The sequence below is a fragment of the Myotis daubentonii genome, chromosome 3, assembly GCF_963259705.1.
Source record: "Myotis daubentonii chromosome 3, mMyoDau2.1, whole genome shotgun sequence".
In the NCBI taxonomy this organism is placed as follows: domain Eukaryota; kingdom Metazoa; phylum Chordata; class Mammalia; order Chiroptera; family Vespertilionidae; genus Myotis; species Myotis daubentonii.
Window position 1 is genome coordinate 156,292,392 of NC_081842.1, and position 19,782 is coordinate 156,312,173.

The 19,782-nt window shown below is 44.4% G+C and overlaps 1 protein-coding gene across 1 annotated transcript in view; it reads right to left on the reverse strand.

Moving 5' to 3' along the window:
- The window catches only part of DNAI3 (dynein axonemal intermediate chain 3), an 87,808-nt gene that overhangs the window by 26,631 nt on the left and 41,395 nt on the right, over window positions 1–19,782 (reverse strand). The window contains exons 13-16 of the mRNA XM_059689013.1: window positions 18,773–18,901; window positions 13,980–14,053; window positions 9,016–9,160; window positions 6,661–6,748 (exon numbers count right to left, since the gene is read on the reverse strand). Of these exons, the coding sequence (XP_059544996.1) occupies window positions 6,661–6,748; window positions 9,016–9,160; window positions 13,980–14,053; window positions 18,773–18,901 (436 nt within the window). The remainder of the gene's footprint in view (window positions 1–6,660; window positions 6,749–9,015; window positions 9,161–13,979; window positions 14,054–18,772; window positions 18,902–19,782) is intronic.

A 19,782-nucleotide genomic window follows, 5' to 3' on the forward strand; every position in this document is an offset into this window, starting at 1 on the left:
AAATATGACTGGACTTCAGCCAGCAGGATTGCAACATTGTAAGCAAAGGCCAGAAACCTACTTTCAGCAGCAGAGGCCTAAGAGCTGGAGCCAAGCCTCAAAGCTAAAGCTGGGCCAGAATAAAAAAGAAAAAAAGAAAAAAAGGAGCGGTTGGGAGCTTCAGTCACCCGCGAGCCTGAAAACAGCCATCATCCCCTCACCCAGGCTGGCCAGGCACCCCAGTGGGGACCCCCACCCTGATCCAGGACACCCTTCAGGGCAAACCAGCCGGCCCCCACCCATGCACCAGGCCTCTACCCTATATAGTAAAAGGGTAATATGCCTCCCAGCACCGGGATCAGCGGAGCCGTGAGGCCTCCCGGCACCGGGATCAGCGTGACAGGGGGCAGCGCCCAAACCCCCTGATTGCGCTGCGGCTCTGTGTGTGACAGGGTGCGGCACCCCAACCCTCCTCCCCCCACGGGCCCTGCTCTGTGTGTGACAGGGTAGAGCCATAACCTCCCCATCGGCCCTGCCCTGAGTGTGACAGTGGCGGCGTCCCAACCCCCTGATCGCCCTATGGCTCTGTGTGTGATAGAGGGTGGCGCCCCAATCTGCTGATCCTCCCTGCTCTGTGTTTGACAGGGGACGTTGCCCCAACTCCCCTATCAGCCCTACTCTGTGAGTGACAGGGGGGAGCTCCTCAACCCCCTGATGGGCCCTGCTCTGTGCATGACAGGATATGGAGCCCCAACCCCCCTGATGAGCCCTGCTGTGTGCGTGACAGGGGGCAGCGCCCCAACCCCTTGATTGGCCCTGCTCTGTGCATGACAGGGGGTGGCGCCGCAACCTCCCCATCGACCCTGCCTTGAGTGCAACAGGGTACGGAGCCCCAACCCCCCTGATCGGCCCTGCTGTGTGCGTGACAGGGGACAGCGCCCCAACCCCCTGATTGGCCCTGCTCTGTGCATGACAGGGGGTGGCGCTGCAATCTCCCCATCGACCCTGCCTTGAGTGTGACAGGGGGCGGTGCCCCAGCCCCCCAATCGGCCCTACCCTGAGCGTGACTGAGGATGGCATCGCAACCTCCCAATCCGCCCTGCTCTGTGCATGACAGGGGGCGGCGCCCCAACTCCCCAATCGGCCCTGCTCTGAGCCCGACCAGGGACTGCACCTAGGGATTGGGCCAGCCCTCTGCCACCCGGGAGCAGGCCTAAGCCAGCAGGTCGTTATCTCCCGAGGGGTCCCAGACTGAGAGAGGGCACAGGCCGGGCTGAGGGACCCCCACTCCCCCCCGAGTGCACAAATTTTTGTGCACCGGGCCTCTAGTATTTATATAATGAACTACTAGTTTGGAATAAAAAAAGAATGAACTATTTAAACACACAGTAATATGAATGAATCCCCAAATAATTAAGCTGATTTTAAAAAACCAGACCAAAAATAAGTATATATTGTATGAGTTACATAAAATTATAGAAAATGCAAACTGATAGAGAGTTGTAGAAAGATCAGTGGTGGACTGGGGGTGGAGGTGGGGGAGATTATAAAGGAAATTCCTTTTGAGAGTGATGAATATGTTTGTTACCTTGATTATAATGATTATTTAATAGGTTTTTAATATGTCAAAACATATTAAATTGAACAATTTAACTTGTGCATATTATTGAATGTCAATTACATCTCAATAAAGTTCTTACAAGTGAATAAGGAAAAACCAAACCTTAAAAGACATCACTCCCAGCCCAGCTGGTGTGGCTCAATGGCTGAGCATCTACCTATGAACCAAGAGGTCACTGGTTTGATTCCTGATCAGGGCACATGCCCAGGTTGCTGGCTCAATCACCGATACGCGGCATGCAGGAGGCAGCCTATCAATGATTCTCATCCATGTTTCTACCTCTCTATCCTCCCCTTTCTCTCTCTCAAATCAATTTAAAAAAAACACACCAACATTTTTATTTTAAAAGAAAAGTGTTTAAGTCTGAGTTTTCCATTATATTGACTATGGATGAATCTCTCTTCAAGCCTACAGGTCTTCCAGGTCATGTAAGTAGAAATCTTGTAGGCCCACAGTGAGCAGATGTTCACTGGCTAGAACCTCAAAAGGAAGTTTTAATTTTTTTTATGAGGTTTTTGGTTGTATCTACAAAACACACGGCTTCAAAGTAAGTTTTGCCCAAGCTGGGTATTAGATGTATAATAGAGTTTGTTTGTTTTTTAGATGTCCTATCATTTAATTGAAGACTACAAAATGTATAAATGGATGCCTGGCTGGTGTGGCTAAGTGGTTGAGTGTGGAACCATGAACCAGGAGGTCACGGTTCCATTCCTGGTCAAGGCATATGCTTTGGTTACAGCCTCAATCCCCAACAGGGGGCATTCAGAAGGCAGCCACCCGATCAATGATTCTCTCTCATAATTAATGTTTCTACCTATCTCTTCCTCTTCCTTCCTTTCTGAAATAAAAAAAAATATTTTTTTTAATTTTTAAAAGAAAATCCTTTTGATAAAGGCAAATGTTTTGAAAATACTATAGTTACTGGTGACTCTTGTACATTTACATTATGCATTATTCTCAAGGTGGGATATTCAAGCATACTTTTAAGAGTTTTGATAGCTTACATGTGCATCCTTCAATTATTTCAACAAAGGTGTATGGGTTGAGATAGATTTAAAAGTAAATTATTATTTCTTTACTCAGTTTTATCATAGTGCTGTAGAAATATTAATTTTTTATTATATTCAGATTGAGAATAGTAATTGCGTTTCTTGGTACTTCATAACTGATTTTACTAGAGTTGAGGTATGTTTCATTCTATAGAATTATTCTTTGAGCATATTCATATTCATTATGTGGGCCTCATTAAATTTTTAAAATGTATTAAGTTCTCAAAAATACATGAATGTACTCAATAAATGTTTGTGAAACTGAATTGAAGTAAATTGTTTCAAATCTTTTTGTGTGTGAAGACAGTTTTAATGTGTTGGCTATAGCTATTATCTATATATATAACACCCTAATATGCAAATAGACTGAACAGTGGAACAACTGAACAACCAGTCGCTATGATGTGCGCTGGCCACCAGGGGGTGTGTGCGTGGAACTTGGTGGGTGTCGGCAGCAGGCGGCAGAGCGCGGAACATGGCAGGCATCGGCCATGGCAGGATGATGGAGCAGGTGAGTGGGGACCCCAGACTGAGGCAGGGTGCTGGTTGCTGTCATTGGGGTGAGCCTCTGGTGGTTTCTGAAAATTCTTTGCTCCCATGCGCCACAGTCCCACCAGGTGCTCATACCTGCTGCCTGCACTGGTCCCGCTCGCACCTGCTGCTGGCCCTGGCCCCAATCACTCTGCAATGTCAGCGGATGCAAGTGGGGGCGGTGCTGTCAGTGTGTGGGAGTGGCGGCAGCGGGGGGGGGGGGAGGTTGGAGCGGGGCTGCTGGCAGACAAGGGACCAGGGGCCCACAGCAGGAGAGGCTGGGTGTGGAGGATGGGCCGAGACCCGCCCATGTGCCCACTTCAGCCTTAAGGCCTACAGTTCTTTTCAAGGTGCACAAATTTGTGCATTGGGCCCCTAGTAGCCATTATAAAGTTCCATATTGGAGGGTTTGACTTTTGGTACTCTTTTAACAAATTAGACTATCCTAGCAAGTAACCTTAGACATACAAGTGACTAACACTCAAACTATCAAATGATGTTTTTATAATTTTATTTTATTGTTGAGAGTACTACAGATGTTCCCAATTTTTCCCCCTTTGTTCCTCCTCACCCATCTCCTCTCCCACTCCACACCTTCACCTGTCTATTATCTGTGTCCATAAGCTATAACTAATTTGTACTTCTAAATCCCTTTTCCTTTTTCACCCATTCCCCCAAATCCCCTCCCATTTGGCAACCATCAAAATGTTCTCTGTATCTATGAGTCAGTTTCTGTTCTGCTTATTCATTTATTTTGATTTTTAGATTCAATTATTGATATATATATATATATGTATTTATTGCCATTTTATAGTTCATGTTTTTTTCCTCTTCTTCCTCCTCCTCCTCCTCCTCTTCCTCTTTCTCTTCCTTTTTTTTTCCCAAAAAGACCCTTTAACATTTTATGTAATACTAGTTTAGTAGTGATGAGCTCCTTTAGCTTTTTCTTGTCTGGAAAGCTCTTTACCTGACCTTCACACTTCTAAATAATAACTCTGCTGGGCAGAGTAACCTTGGTTATACTGGTAGGTCCTTGCTTTTCATCACTTTGAATATTTCTTGCCACTCCCTTCTGGCCTGCAAAGTTTCCATTGAGAAAGCAGCTGACACTTATATGGGTGCTCCCTTGAAGGTAACTAACTGCTTTTCTCTTGATGCTTTTAAGATTCTCTCTTTGTCTTTAACCTTGGCATTTAATGATGATGTGTCTTGGTGTGGGCCTCTTTGGGTTCCTCTTGTTTGGGACTCTCTGTGCTTCCTGGACTAGTATGTCTATATCTTTCACCAGGTAAGGGAAGTTTTCTATCATTTTTTCAAATAGGTTTTCAATTTCTTGCTCCTTCTCTACTCCTTCCAGCACCCTCATGAAGCAAATGTTGGTCTGCTTGAAGTTGTACAGAGGCTCCTTACACTATCTTCATATTTTTGTATTCCTTTTTCTTTCTGCTGTTCTGATTGGGTGTCTTTTACTTCCTTATATTCCAAATTCTTGATTGGATTCTTGGCATCCTCTAATGTTTATTCCATGTAAACCATTCTTTATTTCAGTTAGTGTATTTTTCATTTCTGACTGGTTCTTTTTTATGTTGTTAAAATTCTCACTAAGTTCCTTGAAGTACTCAGTAAGTTCCTTGAGCATCCTTATAACCATTTTTTTTTGAACACTATATTTGATAGTTTTCTTGCCTCTGTTTCATTTACTTCTTTTTCTGGAGATTTCTCCTGATTTTTCATTTGTGACATGTGTCTTTGTCTCCCCATTTTGGCTGCTTCCCTGTGTTTGTTTCTATGCATTAGGTAGATCTATTATGTCTCCCAGACTTAGTAGAGTGATCTTGTATAGTAGGTATCCTGTAGGGCCCAGTAGCTCAGCTTCCCCAATCACCTGAGCTGGTGCTCCAGGTGTTCCCCTGTGTGGGCCGTGTGCCTATTGTAGTTGAGCCTTGATTGATGTTGGCATCACTAGGAGGGATTGACTCCAAGACCAATCAATTGTGAGGATCAGCTGTGACTAAGTGGAAGCACTGCTGTGCAGAAGACACCCCTAAAGAGCAGGACTTGCTTCAGTGGGGTTTTGGTGCTCACTGTGTCCACCCCTTGAGTGTGTCACTCGTGGAGTTGGTAGGGTTGTAATCTGGTGTGCTCAAAGCTGACCACCAAGTGCACTGGCTCTGGAGCCTCCCAGGAGGTGCAAAATCAGCAGGCCAGCTGCTGCTTGTTTGAGAGATTTTAGGAATGTCTGAAGCATGAGGCAAGAGAGGCCTGTTGAATGGAAAAGCCACTGGAAATGGCTTGGTTTAACCTGCAAGTAGTGAGGGGCAGGTTGTCAGGAAATCACCAGGGAAGGGAGAAAAGTGTGAGCCAGGCTGATGAGGATTCAGATATGTCAACTGTTTGTTGGCTCTGTGGCAGGGAGGGCTCATCAAAGGAACAATGGCTTTTGCCAGCACTTCTGTCTGGGAGAAAGCTGCCTGTCCACATCTCGCCCTGATTCCAGACAAGTTAGTTCCTCCCTGATTGTCCCAGGTTCCTTTCAAGCTCCTTCCCCAGTGCTGGAGTTCAGGGGGAGTGAGTCCATGTGTGGGCCATTTAAGAGGAGCTGCCTGTGGCTCCAGCAGCCTCCTGTCACTCAGCCGCAATCCCTGCTAGTTTTTACAGCCAGAAGTTGTGGGGTGTGGGGTAGTATGGGACCTGGTTGGAAAGTTTGTAAGGAAGAAATTCTGAAAGAATTTTCTGTGGGAGTTGGCTGAAGGCAACCACCTCTGTTTATCGGAATCCCCTAGGGGTGTTGGCTGAAGGTGACTGTCCCTAATTGTTTCCTGATCTTTCTAAACAAGTCTGTGTATGTGCAGGCTCTCAGGTGTTTGCTGGAATTTAATGCTTAATCTTTATGCCTAAAGGACACTGCAGACACCTGTGCCCTCCCAAGAAAGCTTACCCTGGTGATTGCATGTAAAAGTTAAACTTTATCCCAAACTACTGTTACTGTAAAAGGCTGAAGAGGCAGGTGAATGAGGCTGTTTGGTTTCTCTAGCCAGGCAGTCCCTTAGCCCTCTCTTTCACAGAAATGTGTGTCAGAGTAATCATTCATCCATCGCTCAGGATATGCTGGTCAGTCTCGGCTGTGGGGGTTTCTCTTTCCAGCACTGGAACCCTAGGCTAGTGTGGGGCTGGGAGCCGTCACTCCTCAGGGAAACCTCCACAGCCAAGATATCCCTCCGATTTTAAACCACCACACATGGGTATGGGACCAGCTGTTTCCTTGATTCTGCCCCAGAGCTCCACCTTTCCTACCAGTCTCTATGTGCTTCTTCTTTAATTTCCCTATTTGTAGGACTTCCTTTCATCTAGATTTCAGGCGTGAATGATGGCTGTTCTGTATTTTAGTTGTAATTTTGATGTGGGGAGTGGTGATTGCCGCGTTTCCCTATGTTACCATCTTGACCAGAGCTTCAATGCTTTTTAAATAAAGGCACTTACCTTGTGTTTTGTAAATGAGATGGTCTTTACCCATGCTTAACTTGACTGGACAGTGGTCTAAACTTGTTTCACCTTTAGACAGTCTTAGCTTTTGGAAAGAACATACAAGGAAGATTATTTCCATATATCCTTAAATTATTATTGCTTTGCTCTTCTGCCCCCAGATTGCTGTTTTCTACCTCACTGTCTTTCTCCCTTCTCCCTTCTCCCTCAGATTTCTAGTTGGCTTTTCCCATGAAAAGTGCCTAAACTACAGTTTCTAAAACTGTGCTACTCAAGGGAACTTATCTGGGGGGCTCATTTCCAAATCCCAGAGTCTTATGTATTTTTTGAAAATGTTTTGTTTTCTGTTTCCTAACACATCCTCCCTAAATCTTTCAGTTAAACAAAAGCTTCAGAAAGATGTGCAGGGACCTTTCTCCTGCATAGCACTGCTGAGTCCCTGGGTGGGGGTGGGGTGGGGGGGTAGGAGGGGGAGGGGGGAAGTGTGTGTGTGTGTGGGAGTGGTGGGAGGGGGGCGTGGCCCTGAGTTTCAGAAGTACCCTGGGCCTGCCCCATCATAGAAAATGGCCACACTTTACATTATTCCCTCATGGCTCCCTGCCAACTTTTCTCCATCAGCATGTTTGTCCACATGCTGTACCATTATTCTCAGGTAAGGTTTTGTTTGCTTGTTTCTTTTCCAATGATTTAAAGCTTAGTGAATCCTAGCCCAGAACATTTCTAATCCTCTCTTTCTAATTTCTAATCCCAGTTACTTCAGGAAAATTCTCACCCCTTCATGCTCTCTCTTCAAATACAAAATAATGTAATACTAGAAGTACTTAGAAATCAAATTTTTTAAAAAAGGTTTAAGTTTGGAATTAGACTTAGACATTCCAAAGAAAGAGAGCCATCAATGCCAGCAGTCCAGTCATACTTCCCAGACACAACCCACTACAGTCATATCTTTCTTAAATTAAAATTGCTTTTCTTTTTTTTTTAAGGCTAAATATTTATGCAATTGGAAGAGAAACCAGAGTATTACTTTTCTTTTATTTTAATTAAAAAATTGATTTTTAGAGAGATTTGTTGTTCCACTTATTTATGCACTCATTGGTATGTGCCCTGACCAGGGATCAAACCCGAAACCTTGGTATATTGAGATAATGCTCTAACCAACTGAACTATTCTGCCAGGGCATTAAATTAAAATGGCTTTTCTTTTTTTTTTTTAAATATATTTTATTGATTTTCTACAGAGAGGAAGGGAGAGAGATAGAGAGTTAGAAACATCGATGAGAGAGACATCGATCAGCTGCCTCCTGCACATCTCCCACTGGGGATGTGCCCGCAACCCAGGTACATGCCCTTGACCGGAATCGAACCCGGGACCCTTCAGTCCGCAGGCTGACGCTCTATCCACTGAGCCAAACCGGTTCGGCATGGCTTTTCTTTTTTAAAAAAATATTTTTTTTATTGATTTCAAAGAAGAAGGGGGAGGGAGAGAGAGATAAAAAAAAAAAAAATCAATGATGAGAAAGAATCATTGATCAGCTGCCTCTTGCATGCCCCCTCCTGGGGATTGAGCCTGCAACTCAGGCATGTGCCCTGACCAGGAATCAAACAGTAAGCTTCTGGTTCATAGGTTGATGCTCAACCATTGAGCTACCCAGTTGGACAAAAATTGCTTTTCTTGAAGCTCTGAATTCAAGGTAAGTACCAATAGTTTCTTGTTCAATTACTTTACAGTTTTTAAATATGTTTTTATTTATTTCAGAGTGGAATGGAGAGGGAGAGAGAGATAGAAACATTAATGATGAGAGAATCACTGATAGGCTGCCTCCTGCACGCTCCCTATTGGGGATCAAGCCCACAACCCAGGCATGTGCCCTTAACCAGAATCAAACCTGGAACCTTTCAGTCCACAGGCCGACTCTCTATCCACTGAGCCAAACCTGCTAGGGCTACTTTTCAGTTTTATGTGGTTATAGGTATTACAATACTTTTTCTTACTATTGATGTGCAAAAGATCTGGAATTTTGGCTGCAATATAGGTAAAATTAACTGTTTTGGGCTAACATGGGAGCATACCCACCATCAAGCAACTGATATGCAATTAAATAATGATGCAAATTAGTTGTAAGTTGTGGCTTGCTTACACATGAACAAATATTAATTTCAAGTTCACAATAGTTGTGATTCTGGCTTGATGTAGTCAGGCATCATAATAATGCAATCAAGGAATTTATTAGATGAATAAATACATGAATTAATAAAGTCCTGTGTTAATTTGAGCTGCTCTACTTTTAGAATGTACATATGCATGTCTATGCATATGAATTACATAGTATAGAGAATAAATCCTGTTACTTACCTTAGAGAGAGGTTTCCAGGAGAGATCTAGATGCAAAAATGTAGATGGTACATCATTAGGAATTTCAATACTTTCTTCTTTCTTCTTCTCTGTTGATTGAATGGTTGTACCTTTCTGTTGTCTGATATCCCAAAAACATATTGTGCTTTTTAAAAAAAAGATTACATTTTTTTAAGTACAAATAAGATGTGTTATAACCTGAGGACTACTATTCTTACTCTTACACATTATCAATGTAATCATGATTATATTTTAATGTCTCTGAAAGTAAGATTTTTATGAAATTATTTTTTTATTTCTTATTTTAGAAAATTATAACAATTCATAGGGTTACTTAATAACCTTGCTGGTCTTGAAGCTAATATTATAAAATATGAGAATTGAGTTAGGAGAGTGGCACTTTTTTTTTCAACATAACTTCTTTGAAATATAACTCATATACCCCCAAATTCACCCATTTAAAATGCACACTTCAATAGTTTTAAATATATCCAGAGTTGTGCAACCATAATCACATCAGATTTAGAATATCTTATGATCTCCAAAAGAAATCCTGCATAGATTAGCAGCCACTCTCCATTTATATACTGATAGTGAAAACACCACATATACAGACGGAGTTGGATTTAATGTGCTTTTTACACAGTAGGTATCCAATAAATGTTATTTCTCTTCTTTCTCCTTCCTCACAGGTTGGTTATGAAAATGAGTTGAGATAATGTTTATGAAAATTATTTATAAGTTCCACACATTAATGGTGTTATTTTTAGTGCAATCAACTTGGTAAAAATTTATAATAAAACTTGTACAGTACTGTAGTATAAAGGGTCTTTGTATTAATTATGTAAAAACATGAAAACCACAAAAAGTCTGTCATATTAGCATCATAATTTCTATCACTGAGGTTATGAGTAACCTGATTTAATTAATTTAAGATATTCTTAAATATTTTGATGTATTCAGATAAATGGATGGTAACTAAAGAGTAACAAAACATGTATTCATTTATGTGAACTATTTAATTAATACTATTTATCTTAACAATTAATAAAATTAATTCATTTAATTTTGATAACAATGTTAAAATTAAAAATTATTAAAAATAGCAATCATTTTTGTGCTGTAAAAACATAAATCCTTGGGAGAGTAACACAAATGAAATAAGATTTATTTTATAATATATTTATAGTTAATTTAAAACTTTCAAAATTACATAGCTCTTCTTGAATCTTATTTATGCCATTAATTTGCATTATTTGTGAAATGGTTACGCTAAATACATAAAATTTCACTTGAGTGTTCTGTATAAATCAGTCACACATTCTTAATTATTGGAACCTTATTCTCTCTTATTCTAGTACATTATAAAACCTTCAGCATGGCTAAAGTATAAAGTTAGGACTGATGAGTTTTCCAGATAACTAAAAGTTAGCTTTTCTAAATCCATAAATTTTTTCCTTGTACTTTAACAACTTTCGAAGGAACTATTCTTAAACTATTTCTAAATTCAAGGGCCATCATTATAAACAACAACCAGGTATCTATGTCTTTAATATAGAACATGTAATACTTTTAGTCTGCTCAGTGTTTCTCAATGTTTTCCAAGGGTACTGAAGAGGAGTGTAGCTCTGCATTTGTGGCTTATAACCAACATTATATCATAAGCATTTCTCCATCCTATCTAATAAAAGAGAAACATGGTAATTGGCGTACGACCACTACCCTTCCCATTGGCTAATCAGCAAGATATGCAAATTAACTGCCAGCCAAGATGGCAGCCAGCAGCCAGGCAGCTTGAAACTAACATGAGGCTTGCTTGCTTCAGTGACGGAGGACTCCAACGTTCCCCGCCTGCCGCTGCAGGCCTCTGAGCTGCAACTCTAAGCAACTATGTAACAAATATAGAAGCTAAACAAAACCCCAGAAACCTGCTTAAGTCAGCCACCGGGCTTTAGCCAGCAGGATCGCAGCATTGTAAGCAAAGGCCAGAAACCTACTTTCAGCAGCTGAGGCCTAAGAGCTGGAGCCAAGCCTCAAAGCTAAAGCTGGCCCAGAATAAAAAAAGAAAAAAGAAAAAAAGGAGCGGTTGGGAGCTTCAGTCACCCCCAGCCTGAAAACAGCCCTCAGCCCCTCACCCAGGCTGGCGAGGCACCCCAGTGGGGACCCCCACCCTGAAGGGTGTGTGACCAGCTGCAAACAGCCATCATCCCCTCACCCAGGCTGGCCAGGCACCCCAGTGGGGACCCCCACCCTGATCCAGGACACCCTTCAGGGCAAACCAGCCAGCCCCACCCATGCACCAGGCCTCTATCCTATATAGTAAAAGGGTAATATGCCTCCCAGCACCGGGATCAGCGGAGCCACGAGGCCTCCCGGCACCGGGATCAGCATGACAGGGGGCAGCGCCCAAACCCCCTGATCACCCTGCAGCTCTGTGTGTGACAGGGGGTGGGGCCACAACCTCCCTATCCACCCTGCTCTGTTCATGACAGGGGAAGGCGCCCCAACACCCTTATCAGCCCTGCTCTGTGCCTGATAGGGAGGAGCTCCCCAACCCCCTGATCGCCCTGCGGCTCTGTGTGTGACAGGGTGTGGCGCCTCAACCCCCTTATCGGCCCTGCTCTGTGTGTGACAGGGGGCGGCACCCAACTCCCCAATCGGCCCTGCTCTGAGCCCGACCAGGGGCTGCACCTAGTGATTGGGCCTGCCCTCTGCCACCCGGGAGCAGGCCTAAGCCAGCAGGTCGTTATATCCTGAGGGGTCCCAGACTGCGAGAGGGCACAGGCCGGGCTGAGGGACCCCGCTCCCCCCCGAGTGCACAATTTTTTGTGCACCGGGCCTCTAGTTAAGTAATAATATAATTTTAATTGTGACGTGATGCTCCATATGGCCCTATGGATGCCATGTGTTGCTTTTGCCTGGGGAATAATTAGCCTCTGCCCAGTCATTTTTCAGCCAAAGCTTCCTAAATGTTCAGGGGGAGCTGCTTCTTTCCTATTGGATGCAGTGAGGTTGGAACTGTCACTCACAGTGCTCTGCCACGCCTCCCCAAAGGGCCGAGTTCATAATGTAAGAGAAGCCAATCAGACTCTCTAGTAACACAAGGGTTGGAACTGATTCATTCATAATGAAGGGGCTGGCCATTTATTCCTGTGACCTAATTCCACAGGTCTCTTTCTGCAGCCTGAGTTAGCTCTTCATTTCTTCATCATTACTTACTAGCTATAATCTATATATATAAAACCCTAATATGCAAATAGACCAAACGGCAGAACAACCGAACAACCAGTTGCTATGACGTGCGCTGACCACCAGAGGGTGCACGTGGAACATGGCAGGTGTTGACCGCTGCTGGATGGTGGAGCAGGTGAGCAGGGGCGCCAGACCAAGGTGGGGTGCCGGGTGCTGTCATTGGGGTGAGCCTCTGTTGGTTATTGAAAATTCTTTGCTCCCACGTGCCATGGTCTCACCCAGCGCTCGCACCTGCTGCTGGTGCCAGAGCCACCGCTCGCACCCACTGCTGTTGCTGGCCCCACTCCCACCTGCTGCCAGCACCTGGCGCCAGTCCCGATCACTCGGTGCTGTCAGTGAGTGCGAGCAGCGGCTGTCGGCCCCAATCATTCCTGAGGGCTTCTCCACCTCCCCCTGCTCCTGAGGGGTGATCTGGGTAGCAGCTGCCAATCACACCTGCTGATGGCGCTGGCCCCAATCCCTCCATATTGACAGCGGCTGTGAGTGGGGCTGGCGGGAGCGGGGCTCCCGGCAGACAGGGGACTGGGGGCCAGGCAGGAGGGGCCAGGCGGGGGCACGGAGGATGGGCTGAGACCCAGCCCTGTGCCCACTGCAGCCTCGCAGCCCACAGTTCCTTTCAAGGTGCACGAATTCATGCACTGGGTCCTAGTCTAGGATATAACTACATATATAACTCACTATACATAGTGAGCTTTGCCTTCAGAGCCTTATTTCCTTTATCCATAGCATTTTTCAAGGTTCTTACAAGTATAAAAAACTTAATTTGTTAAAGCACTTTAGTAGAGTTTTGGCATAAACATCGAATAAATGTATTTCCAATAAGTTTATTTTGTCTCCTTAAGTTAGCCATGGCCAATTTCTGTTGCTTGCAATCACAGAACCTTACCCAGGCATGCCCCCAGGATTAATCATGTCTCTCGCACCCCTTGCCTATGCTGATGTTACTGATGCCTTTGGCTGCCACTCCACAGCTGCTGCTTCTGCTGTCAGAGTCTATGGCTTGAAGGATCATTGTTTCTATTGGGATCAAAGCTGCTTGGAATGGTAACATTTTGCCAGAATTTAACTGCTAGATAATAGTATTACTCTTCGTATTTCCTATTTCATTATGAATTTTGAGTTCTATAAATTGGAGCTGAAATTTTTAAAATAAGCATTCTTCAACATGGTTACCAAATTGTTTATAAAAGCATTTTTATAAATTTGCAATAAAAACCTAAAACTCTCTTTGTAAAAGCTTTCCAAATTAAACATTGTACTCTTCATAACTGTGAGATAAAATTGAATGTAAACAATGCAAACTGCAAATTTACAGATATAAGAATGTGATGAAGCAGAATTACTTTGGATAATGTTATATAACAGTATTAACCATGAAACCTCATTAATTCTGTTTTACAACATATTTGTATCTATAAAAACAGTGCAGTGAAGGCCTGGGGAGGGGCTGCGGGTAAGAGAGAGGGAACTAATGGAGAAAAAGGGGGGGGGGGACTTTACTTTCAACAATAAAGATAAATAAAAATATATAAAAATTTAAAAAAATTTGAACCAGCAATAATCTATAAAATTCTTTCTTTTAGTTATATAAGGTTTAATCACTACAGTAAAGATTATTTAAGGAACAGAAAAAAACAATGATTTTAGAAACATCTAAGAAAAAAGAATATGTTGTATGACATAATGTAGGTAACATTTTAGATGAGACATACCAATCTGCCGAACAGGTGACCAGTTGGCAGCATATCCCACTTCGATTCTCAAAGACAGAACCCATTCTGTTAATCTAGGTTTAAAAAAAATATGCAGGACGTAAGATCTGTGTACTTAGAACAGCAAAGACTGTTTTCTCATAGCTTTTTACATATTTTTATTTTTCTTCTTCATTTTAATTTTTATTAAAAGAGCATAATACTATCACAGAAATTTGGGAAACAGGTTTTAAAATCAAATGCATTTCTGTCATATGCTTTCCAGTCTTTTTTCACAGAAACATTTTTATGCCATTTTAATTAGCATGCATGTAAATTTCTAGCCTGAGATTATAACTCGAATGCTTATGAATCATGCTAATAGTTTTATAAGATACAGATTCAAACTGCAAATGTACTCATGAATCATGCCGATAGTTTTATAGATACAGATGCAAACTGTATCTTATAAAAGTGTATTCATGAATCATGCTAATAGTTTTATAAGATACAGATTCAAACTGCAAATTTACATATCATAATTTCATTACCCACTATTATTAGACATGTAGGCTCTTTCTGTTTTCACTATTATTTGTGGCACCCAACACAGGCACTTTCATGAGGTTGGTAAGCAGGTAAAATCCATCGAGTGTTAAAGTACACACCATCCAGCATGCAGCCAATGTCGTAGCACCTATACTTTCTTTTTTTTTTTTTTACATATATATATATTTTATTGATTTTTTACAGAGAGGAAGGGACAGAGATAGAGAGTTAGAAACATCGATGAGAGAGAAACATCGACCAGTTGCCTCCTGCACACTTCCTACTGGAGATGTGCCCGCAACCAAGGTACATGCCCTTGACCGGAATTGAACCCGGGACCTTTCAGTCCGCAGGCCGACGCTCTATCCACTGAGCCAAACTGGTTACGGCAGGCACCTATACTTTCTGAGTAACCGTGGTCCAGCTCTGCTAGCACACAGAGGGTTACAAGAAGGGCTAATGCTCCCCAGGGCCCTGGAAGATCCAAATTCCAACCACTTAAGCTCTCAAATGAGGTGAAAAATTTTGGGGCAACCTGTGAAGGTGCCACTCTCAAATCAACAGGGAAACATGACATTCCCCAATTCTCTATGGTCCTGGTAGGATCGCTGAGCAAAACAGTGGAGATGGGGTTCCAGCAGCAAATAAACAGTGAGGGAGGGGGCGGGGATGGGGAGGGCTGCACGTGCTGCCCTGGGAAGGCCTGTTGGCATCACAGGAGCCAGACCCTGGAAACCTGGCTGATGCTGCTCTGGCTGCCCCAGGTCAGGTTCCATGACAGCTGCCACTCTCCACTCGCATCTGATAAACAATCCAGAACCCACGCTGCCGCTCCTGCTAATGAGCTTCTCCGGTGCAGAAAGTGTGAGACTCCAGAGATGTGCTGGCTCTGGGGGTTTTATGTTTTAACTAGGGGCCCGATGCATGAAATTCATGCACAGGGGGTGGGTCCCTCAGCCCAACCTGCACCCTCTCCAATCTGGGAGCCCTCAGGGAATGTTCTACTGATGGCTTAGGCCTGCTCCCCATGGTTCTCTACTCTCTGTGGACCTGCCTGCTTGATGCCACCACAGGCCCTGGTGTCTGCTCTCTGTGGGGGCCTACTTGCCCTTCGCTGCTGGGGCCAGGGGCAAACAGGCACCTGCTGTTTGCTCTCTGGCCCACTGCCACAGGGGAAAGCAGGGCCCTGCTGTCTGCTTGCTCGCTGTGGGGGACTGCCGTCTGCTCGCTTGCTGAGGGGGACGTTCCTGCCCTGCCCCCGGCTGCTTGCGCGCACACCGGCTCAGAGTGCCTGGGTCCCAGAGATGTTCCCGCCCTGCCCTCAGCTGCTCAGCGCCTGTGAGCGTAGGCCTGGAGTGGCCAGGGGTTGTTCTGGGACCCCGCCCGCTCCGGGCCTACGGCCTCAGAGTGGCCTGGGCCCAAGGATGCCTATCCCCAGGACCCAGGGCCTGCGTATGCAAAATAACCCACCATCTTTGGCAGGTTAATTTGCATAGACACTCCTGATTGGCTGGTGGGCGTCTCGAAGTGATGGTCAATTTGCATATTTCTCTTTTATTAGTGTAGATTATTAAAAAATATCATGGAGGTTTGGAAAATAGGTTATAAAATTAAATATAATTCACCTTGTATTTTTTTTCCAATCTCTTTTTATGAATACACTTCAGCATGATTTGTCAGGGTGTGCACTCAATTTTGTATCTTGAGACACCAATTGCATTATTTCTTTGTGTGAATTCCCAACATATGAATTACTGGTCAAAAGTTTGAAAACTTGGATGCTTCAAGAACCACATTGATTAATTATATTCTAAAAGTTTTATGTTGGAACCAACAATGTTGGAGTTTGTGGGTTGCACCATCTCCTTGTTTCCAACCTCAGGTATTATTTAAAATTTTCATTCAAAAATTAAAGAGGTCCCAAATTGTGTATTATTGTTGCTCTATTATTAACTTCTTTGATATTAGAAAGGCTAAATGACTTTCATCTTTATACTGAAACACTAATTGTGCTTCAGTCAGTATATGTTTTTTGCTTATTTCCAGGAAATTTTGTATGTACCATATTTGGGACACATTTTCCTTCATTTTGTTATTTGCTCTTTATGTTTTAACTAGGGGCCCGGTGCACGAAATTCGTGCACTGGGTGTGTGTGTGGGGGGGAGTGTCCCTCAGCCCAGCCTACCCCCTCTCACATACTGGGAGCCCTCAGGCGTTGACCCCCATCACCCTCCAATTGCAGGATCGGCCCCTGGCCCAGGCCTGACGCCTCTGGCCTAGGCGTCCGGCCTGGGCAGCGGGGACCCGCAGCTGCAGCGGCCCCATGATCGTGGGCTTCGCTTTAGGCCCAGGCAAGGGACCCCTAGCTCCTGGGACTGCCAGCTTCAACCGTGCCCAGCTCCCATCGCTGGCTCCACCCCTACTTCCTGCTATCACTGACCAGGGCGGCAAAGGCACCTGATTCTCCGATCATGGCTGGGGGGCAGGGCAAAGGCGGCCCCAGCTCTTAGCTCCCCCCTGGGTTTCCGATCACTGTCAGTGGCAGGGGGCTTCTTCCTGCTTTCCCTTTCGCCTCCCTGCATTGTGCCTACATATGCAAATTAACCGCCATCTTGTTGGCAGTTAACTGCCATCTCAGTTGGCAGTTAATTTGCATATAGCCCTGATTAGCCAATGAAAAGGGTAGCTTGTACGCCAATTACCATTTTTCTCTTTTATTAGTGTTGATTGAGAAATTTACATGTGTGCTTTAGATTTCTTTCAATGTAAATTAGTTTAGAAAATTATCTCCATTCCAAAAATATGATATTGTATTTTGACTTGTTGTAATTTTCCTGTGATCTTGTTGTTATTTAAATGTATAGTCACCTGAATTAATTTGTGTGCATGGTATGAGTTGAAATGGAGTTCCTTCTCTTGGGTTGTAACCTCCATTACCATATGTTAAACTTTTATATATAATAGAAACTATATCTGGGCTATTTATTTTGGTCCATTTTAACTTTTCGAAGTATTGCTGCTTTGAATGATCCATTTGAATACCTTAAAGGGCTAATCACCTTTCATAGCTCAAATTTTTCACATATCCTATATAATAAAAGCCTAATATGCTAAGTGTCCGGTAGTCTGGTGACCAGTTGACTGTTAACCAATCAAAGAGTAACATGCTAATGATATGCTAAGGCTGCTCAACTGCTCGCTATGAAGTGTACTGACCACCAGGGGGCAGGTGCTCCGATTGGCAGGTTAGCTTGCTGCTGGGGTCCAGCTGATTGGGACCGAGTGAGATGGGCTGGACACGCCCTGGAGCCCTCCCACGGTCCCTCCCTGGCCCCAATTGTGCACCAGTGGGGTCCCTTGGCCTGACCTGCACCCTCTCACAATCTGGGACCCCTCAGGGGATGTTGGAGAGCTGGTTTTGGCCCGATCCTGCAGGCCACTCCCCTTGGGAGAGCACCAGATGCAGGGCTCATGGCTGGCGAGCCTCTCCTGAACGGGACTGATTGGGCGTGAGCCCGCGGCAGGTGCAGTGGGGCCGGGATGAGTCGGAGCGGCAGGTAGGAGCTGCAGGCAGCATTGGACTGTGGATTTTGGCCTGATCCCCACAGGCCACCTCAAGGGACCCCACCCGTGCATGAATTCATGCACTGGGCTTCTAGTTCTTTATTATCTCACTTGTTAATCCTTCAAAGTACACAGTAGACCTTTAGCGTCCTTGAGTAAGACATTTGGGGATCTTACTAGTTTACAAATCCACAAAAATTTCTTTGTGAGTCAAGTATGGAACCGCAGAGCCAAACTGCAATGCCAATGCTGGGCTCCCTTGCTGCACAGCTAGTTCTTGCCTCCCAGCCTCAGGGCTCAATCACTTCAAGGCTGCCTTGGCAAAATTACATATTCCTAAATTAGTCTTAGATCTTCAGAGTTCCCTGCTCCAAATTTTAAATCCTCAGTCTAAGGTTATAAAATATTTACACTTTATATTTATGTATCAAATCCTCATCTTCTCTGCTATTATATTATGTCAACGTTGACAACATCTACATTTTTCAGTGCTTTTAAACCATGGAGGTTGAAACATTGGCCTTACTCTCAGATATGGGTCTGTTAACAGTGATGCAACTGTTGGGTGCCCACTTCCTGGTTATTTCACAGTGTACTAGTAAATGTAAATGGATTGTTGACTTGAAACTTCCTCTTTGGACAAAACCTTCCAAACATTTTCAATCCAGCACAAGGAAACCATGAAGCCATTGAGACTCACCTCAAAGGTGTCCGACAGCCAGTGTATATCTGTAATTACTTTCCTATGTCCATTTTCTATTGAGGAGACTGCACAGTGTCTGATATACATTGCTTCTTTATTATCGTCTGGTTCAAGGAGAAACATGGGCTGAAAAATTGTTAAAAGAAAGTTATGTGCTAACTTCAGAGCACTGATGAACGAACTCATACTTGACTCATCAGAACAATTAAAATTAATAACTTGGAGAAATACCAGTTCATGGAAAAACAGAAACTAGTGTTTCTATATATCATACTAGAGGCCTGGTGCATGAAATTCATGCAAGGGGTAGGGGTTCCCCTCAGCCCGGCCTGCACCCTCTCCAATCCGGGACCCCTTGGCAGATGTCCAATTGGGCCTAAACTGGTAGTCAGACATCCCTCTCACAATCCTAGACCACTAGCTCCTAATCGCTCACCTGCCTGCCAGCCTGATTGCCCTCAACTGCCCCCCTCTGCTGGCCTGGTCGCCCCTAGCTGCCCCCCCCCCCTGCTGACCTGGTTGCCCCCAAATGTCCTCCTGGCCAGCCTAGTCACTCCTCACTGCCCCTCCTGCCAGCCTAATTGTTCCCAACGGGCCTCCCTGCTGGCCTGGTCACCCCCAACTGCCTCCCTGCTTGCCTGGTTGCTCCCAAGTGCCCCTCTGCCGGCCTGGTCATCCTACACAGCCTGCTTGTTCAGTCGTTTGGTCGTCCCTCACTAACCCCCCTGCTGGCCTGGTCATAGGCAGCCATCTTGTGAGGCGTGAGAGTTAATTTGCATATTATCTCTTTTTTTAAAAAATATATTTTATTGATTTTTTACAGAGAGGAAGGGAGAGGGATAGAGAGTTAGAAACATCGATGAGAGAAAAACATCGATCAGCTGCCTCCTGCACACCCCCCACTGGGGATTTGCCCGCAACCAAGGTACATGCCCTTGACTGGAATCGAACCTGGGACCCTTGAGTACGCAGGCCGACACTCTATCCACTGAGCCAAACAGGTCAGG